General features: G+C 45.4%; 1 protein-coding gene across 1 annotated transcript in view; it reads left to right on the top strand.

Moving 5' to 3' along the window:
* The window catches only part of LOC119456241 (venom allergen 3), a 46,166-nt gene extending 43,854 nt beyond the window's left edge, over positions 1-2,312 (top strand). Inside the window, exon 8 of the mRNA XM_049669619.1 lies at positions 198-2,312. Coding sequence (XP_049525576.1) covers positions 198-445 — 248 coding nt within the window. The 3' untranslated portion in view covers positions 446-2,312. The remainder of the gene's footprint in view (positions 1-197) is intronic.
* The last annotated feature ends 5,025 nt before the right edge of the window (positions 2,313-7,337 follow it).

Raw genomic sequence — 7,337 nt, forward strand, 5'->3', positions numbered from 1 at the left:
ATTTCTATTTTTCGTGCGCGTGCTCCTCGGGCAACTGTTGATTTCCGCCTCGCCACGTAGGCGCAGTGGCTATGGCTTTCTGCTGCTGAGCACGAGGCCGCAGATTCGATTCCCGGCCGAAATCAATCAATCAATCAATCAATCAACCAACCAACCACCCAACCAATCAACCGATAAACCAAATGTTGACTGCGCAGACAAGGACCCATACTACGTGGGCGACGACGAAAACGAAGACCTCGAGGACACGTTCGGCAGCAGCGCGACCCACGTGGTGTCCAGCAGCCCCTTCCAGACGTCGTACCAGACGTTCCTGCTGAACCACCCCGCTGTGCACTCCATCTCCGGCACGGTGCCGTCCTCGACGAACTATTTCCTGCTGGGCCGAATCCGCAGGACTTCGCCGGGAAAGCAGAAACGGAACTCCACTAGCACTTTCGCCTAAGGCATTCCCGCTTGCACCCACACTCCGCGAAAAGGGGCACACACCACCACAAGCTGCGCATGCGCTGCACTCGTTACGAGCTAGTTATCGCATATAGGGCAATAACCGAATGAGTTACTCGGAAAGGCGGAAGGCGGAGGAAGTTTCATGCATAAAAAACTGACGCCTCTATCGGCGACAATGAAAAGAAGTGCTCTATACTCAAGAGAACTCACCCGCCTTCCTCGCGCAGTAGAATTGACAGGAGCTTCGATACACTTTGAATGGGACGGTGCGGCATCGGGACGTTCATATGATATAGCAAACGCACGGCGCAGTTTCTATGTTGGCGCTGTAAGCTTATCGTTTTCTTGTCCTCTAAGTGAAGGTAAGAGCGAGTGGAGAGAGAGAAAAGCCAGAAGGGAAAGGCAGGGAAGTTAACCAGGCTGAGCTCGGTAGGCTATATACCCTGCACTGGGGAAGGGGGAAATGGGATTGAAAGAAGAGAAGGGAGAGAGAAGTGGAGAGTAACAAACAAGGGTGTTGTATCGAATTGACAAATCGGGCAAAGCACAACAGAGATGAGCCGGTGCTCCTGTGCAACTCAAATCGTGGCTTTGTCTTTGCCTTCGAGCTGCCGTTCAAAAATAATGACGCTATACTGTGGCTGTTCTTGCATAATTATATACTTTGCGGAAAGCACGACCACTATAATGTTATAAAGAAAAAGACAACGAGAAGGCGATGACCGGTGTTTAGTTGCACGTGTGCTAGCATGCCGGCATCTGATATGCTTTCACATGTGCTTATGTCAGTATGTTACTCGATGCCTAACTACGGACGTCTGCTCCGCCGTGAACAATTAAGGTTTTCGAATTCCGTCACGTCTGCAGCGCAGGCGCAGCTATAGCCTTTCGCGGCACTGATCAATTTCAAGTGTTCCGTGCGTAAACAAGTCGCAGCTCTCACTTCCAGAAAGCGAAAAAAAGAAAAGAAAAAAGAAACAAAGCATTGCCGAGTTACGACATTTGCGAAGAGCAACTTAAGTCATGGCGGTGATAAGCAGAGGCGATACTGCCTTTTCACTTCAAGTATATATAGACGGTTTCATGCTCGCGATAACAGCAGCGAGCGTGCCGCCCCCAAGAAACTTCCGGGTCACGTGCCTTATCAGTCTGCTATGTTTTAACACATGCTTGCTTCTTTGCCAGTTACATTTAGCAGCTACGTCAGTGGGGGAAACCGGAAGCCGTGCAGGGCCTATGTTTGTAATCAGTGAAAAGGTCTATAGCATCCAACTCGCCAAAGGCCTTACACCGTTTTGCTCCCCTGCTTGTCTGTGATACGTCTCAAACGCATGAGCGGCTCAATAAAATGACGGAGCAAGTAACCTTAAGTGTAAAAAAAAAACAGAAAGAAAGAAAAAAAAAACGATAGATAGTATTTTCTTGGTCTATGCAGGGTAAACGAATGGCTACCGCAAAATTAAGGCGTTATTAATTGTTAGTGGACATCACGTAGATTCAGTAGCGCCCAATACTAAAATCAAGGCGTTCATTAAAACTTTTTGAAGTGCACACGTATGTGATCATGCTGTCGATACGGCTCAACGTTATTACAGATGACCAGATAACGAAAATAGCGACGTTGTGGCGCCCACTAAGAGTTTCATGCCTCTTTTTTTTTTATTCCTTTGTTGTTGTTGTTTTGTTTTCTTTCCTTCAACACTTCTTTGAAGCATCGTGTGCACGTTCGTTGAGAAACAGTCATGTGACGACCACATTCTCATGTTGTGTAAATATACGCTTTCCCACATCACCCGTTCTCTGTGTTAAAGGCGCACACAATTTCCTATACGCGCTGCTCATGTACGATATACGTTCGCAATAAAAAACATATAATATTTTGTACGTTGTGTATACATTTATCGTTTGGCGAACACTGCTTTGCACTGTGCCAGAGAAGCAAGCGAGCCAAACGCTGGCACCTCATTTGCTTTTCTCCCCATATCCAATCTTTCAACAGAAGCGTCTCTGATAGGAAAAAACGCACATTCATCCAAAAATGTACATATTACATTGATGGGAGGCTGGATTCCCTTGCAGTGCTAGTCACACCCAACAAAGGGAGCCCACATTCCCCTGTTCTAAAAGCGTTTCACCTTCATTTTTATTTTTAGCCAACCACCGCGCGAACGGCCCCCGGCTGCATAGGGAGATCGTGTTTTAATGAAAAGGTTGAGTCCCACAGCGGTAATCTGGGGTCCTCATTCGGTCTTAAATATCCAGGGAAGACGGTTAGAAAATGTTTCACAAACGTCGCTCTTGAATTTAGATATTGCAGACATTTCGGAAGATCATGGGAAAATGTGTCGTTTTCTGGGATTCAACGTTGGGTAGATTTGACACGCACATGGCATGCTGCTGAGTAAGGCGATTAACTGGGCTAGCTGGTATTCATTCATTTTAAACTGAGCTGAGTGACCCTCATTCATTTTAAACTGAGCTGAATGACCCTAACCAAGGTAAATGACACAGACACACCACACAGGACGAGAGCGCAAACTACCAACTGATTTATTGTCGATGAGAAAATTTTCACGAAGAGAAAAAAAAAATGGAGGCAACAGGCGGAGTTGTAAGGTTTCTCAAAGAAAAAAAAAAACTTTTAACTTCGTGTTTTCTGAGAAGACGGACGCCTTCGTCGTGATGAGCGCAGATGAGTACAATAAGCTGGCATCCAAAGCTATACTGAATAATTTTCAGGAAATCGACGTCAACCTCAAGACACTTTCCAATATGAAAAAAGAGGCAGTAAATGCATGCGCGAGACTAAACCTAAAGAAATTGGGAAAAAAATAAAAGCTAGAGGGCAAGCAACTGACACAAATGCTTTTTTTTTTCTATAAAAACACATAGGCAAGGCCATCCGTTCCGCACTATCATTGAAAACAAGGGAACGTGGCAGCGGTGCCTTGCAAAATTCCTTCAAGATTGCCTGTCATCCCTTCCAGTTCCAGTGCAGTGTTAGTTTTTTTGGACCTTTTGGACTACTACTTAAATTCGACTTTTAGTGAGCATGAAGAAAATCTGTTTCTCTAAAAAGCAGGTGTGTCAATCGGATCCTGTGTGGCACACGTGCTGTCTGATTTATACTTAGCTGCAGGCGATCGCGCGATCCTGGACACGCTCGACGAAGTTGGCGTAAAAGCGTGTTTCAGATGCATAGATGGCTATTTTATTTGCAACGACAAAACACCCGACATCACAGTCAATTCCTGAAAGCATCGTAAAACTATTTGAAAGAGCACATACCAGAAGGAGGCACATTGCAGTTTCTTGATTTAGAAATGGTAATGGCGGAACACCACGCACGTATTAGTCATACAGGGCACCATGAGAGAAGGGGCTGCTACGCTTCGACTCGGGGCACTCTAAAATATTCAAAAGAGGAATCGTTCTTACGTCCATTAACAAGCCATTAAGAAATCATGCTACCACTGAATTGGAGGCACAGATCAACGAACTTCGAAAGAGTGGCTAGCCAAAAGGGATGATTACGCGGGTTAGTGAAAAACTGCTAACGGACATGAAAAGGAAAGAAAAATAAAAAAAGCATGAGTAGATAAAATCAACAAACCGGTCGTTGTATCGTACGTGCACAGCCTTTCGCACAAATTGAGAAACACTGCGGCCAGACATAACATTCGGGTGCTTTTCTCAGCCCCGCAAAAGCTCAAAGGCATGTGCAAGAAGGTCGACAAAAAAGATAACCATAAGATAGTACAGCTGCGCGACGTCAAGCACAGGGACAGGTTCGTGGAATGTTCGAAAGGCGTAGTATATAGAATCCCACTTTCATGTGGCAAAACGTACATCGGACAAACTGGGCGATGCCTCAATGAAAGATTAAAAGAAGATAAATACGGGTACCAGCAGCTGGTTGTGTCTAGAAACCTAGCTGCGCACTGCAAAATGTCTCCCTGCGCACCAAATTTCGAATTGCTGCTGTTTCGACAGCTCTAATGAAAAAAAAAAAAAAAGAAGAAGAAGGGAAATTTAAGAGGATCTGAAGATATGGAAAGAGGCTGAAACATGCGTAAGCACACCTTCCATCTTGCTCACCGCAACCGACATTCATCTGGCAAGAAACATCACTTAAAAAAAAAATCAAACACCTTGCGATAGTTAAGCATACATTGCATCCGCTGTTTTGTCAACGTTTACTTCCACTTCCATACTATACACATATTTTGGTTGTCTTGATAGCTTTGACATCTGCACACGCTCAATTGACTACAATTAACCCATGGACGTTCCATCGACAATAAACCAGTTGATAGTTTGCGCTCTCTCGTCATGTGTGGTGTGTCCGTTTGTGTCATTTACCATGATTAGCGTCACTCAGCACAGTTTAAAATGAATATGGTATGCCAGCAGGTCAAAATCCACAAATTAGAAATTTCGTCTGCGCTCCTTGGGCAGCCCCGTGAAAAAGGGCAGAGGTTAGAAGGGCATCGTATTTCCAAAGCATGCTTTTTCAAATGACTCATGGCATTATTTCGTGATGTCACGGTTCAAATCACGCAGGTGGCCACTGACAAGTGGCTATCTTTTTTTGAACCCCGCATCACAACAGAGGAACATAACAATCGGGGAAAAAAGCAGGCAACGAAAACCACAGGGGATGAAGTGCGCGCTGGAACGGCTAAAACCTTCTCCACTTACTTTCTGGCGCACGTCGCTCATGGGTGCCACCAGCTTGACCTGGAAAGAGCTTCGGCCACAGCTCGCGTGTTGCAACTCGTAGTGAACGCGACAGTATACGCCACTCGACCGTCATTGCGAATCTACTTCGATCTGGCAGTGCACGATAAGCTCTTCTCGCAATCAAGGGCCGAAAACATCCGTTTTACAGCGCAAAGCAGCTATGCTATAGGGAAGCGAGTTCAGTGATCGAGTGTCCGTAACCTCATGCTCAAGGCACATCTTGAAACGTTGTCATGGGCGCGCTAACAGAGACAACGATATAAGATTTTGCATAGAGTCAAAATGTAGATCTGCGATATCTTAAGGTCATGGGTTAGCCGGCATTGTTTCCATTGCTAAACATGCGCTAATTCAAGGCTAACTGAAGCGCGGTCGTTCGCATCGAGGCCGGCATCACTTTCGTTGTTTCTCTCACAAATACAAATCTTCTCTTTGCCTTACATGTCAATCAACGAATGAAGTGTTGTTGTCCCGCTGTGCTTGTCGTAGTAAATGACATAAAATTAAAAGGATGCCAAAGGTCCCCAAGTCTTGATTTTTATACCTTCCTATGGTAATACATATGAGAACAGCTTCATTTTATTTTATTTTTTAATATTTTTTAAACAATGAGGCTGTGTCGCTTGAACGGGATTACACTACCATACTACAGTTTTCTTTTTTTTTTTTCACTTGTTGTTTATTCTACCTTGCGTGCTCATTGGCTCCTCAATGCTATGCGGGAAGCCCCGTACTACAGTTGAACCGCGCTGATATGCCGATGTTCCGAACCGAAGTGAGCAAACGCTCGCGTTCACACAGGCACGGTCTCCGAATGAGGAAGTTGTCAACCTTCGCCGGGGTTGAGGGCGGCGCCGAGCCAAGGGCGCGAGTGTGGTGGCCTCGCCGGAGCGCTTGACCGAAAAACGCTTCCCAGCTGCCAGGGACGTCGCCATCGGCGAGATCGGCGGGTGCCGTTATTCGTCCGACTCACTTGCGGCGACGATCGCAGAAATTCCTGTCTCGGGAAAATGGCGCCTCGACGGCAGCGAAGCTGGCGTCTTTCTTTTATTTTGTTTCTTCGGTTGGATGAATTAGTATACGAGGTATTGACGCCCACAAGCAGGATTTGCAGGTGTGGCTGCTTTGTACCAAAGTGACTGTCTTTAAACTTAAGCTACAAGAATTTCGGCTTCTCTACGGGTTAGGAACTTTTTTGGCCAGTGCTGAGCTTAATGTCAGGTGTTGCATGCAGGTAACGAAAGATGGTCATAACAACATTTTTGTGTCAACGGACATCTGCACCACGACATGCCTTCGGCTGTATACACTCCATGTTTCTCCCTTTGGTGATGTCAAAATGTAATACACAGCTGTGGTTCAAACATGCCTCTCCTATACACTATGTTAGCGCAGCGCATGGGTCCTTGTGATGACCATTTGATGTTTGGATACTTTCTTGTCTACACTTCTGATGCACTCCACTATATGCGTTACGTATATGCGTGTCCGTGACTGGCTAGCTTTTAGGCTACTTTTGGCTACATTTATTTTATATACATAGAGGCTACATTCTCTACGGTAGCGTTTTGGCAAACCTGCGGTTGGGCAGCGGCCGCTGTACTAAAACGAGATGGCATTAGTAAGTGTTCTAGAAAAGGCTCACATATCTTCAGGTGCGATCAATATAAAAAAATAAAGTTATTTGCACTCAAGATTGTCAATTGTCCTTGCTTCAGCGTTGAAGTATAGACGCAGCGTCAAGGGCAGGCTCTTCTATAAAATGGCCATTTTAGCGATTTTGCAACATTTTGATCTGCTTAGCGACAAGTTTTTTTTTTTTTTTCTTTTAAGCGACCAGTGACTATTTCCTAGCGACATGACAGAACAGTTGGCGACGTTTTAGGGACTTCGAAATTAAGAAAGTTGCTTCGAAAGGGACTTTCTAGAACACGCTTCATGATTTAGAAGATGCATAAAGGCGGTCGACTGTGGGCTCTGTGTTCGCCATGAAGCAACGGTGGTGCGCCCTCACGAGTCTTCACATCGAGTGACAAAATGCACGTTTTCTTTTTCTTCGTTTATTCTTCATAAAACCTAGAAGAATGGGTATACTGCAACCCGGCGAATGGGTCGCAGTTTCACTAAGTATACGTTCGATTGGT

The sequence above is a fragment of the Dermacentor silvarum genome, chromosome 6 (assembly GCF_013339745.2).
Source record: "Dermacentor silvarum isolate Dsil-2018 chromosome 6, BIME_Dsil_1.4, whole genome shotgun sequence".
Taxonomy (NCBI): Eukaryota; Metazoa; Arthropoda; class Arachnida; order Ixodida; family Ixodidae; genus Dermacentor; species Dermacentor silvarum.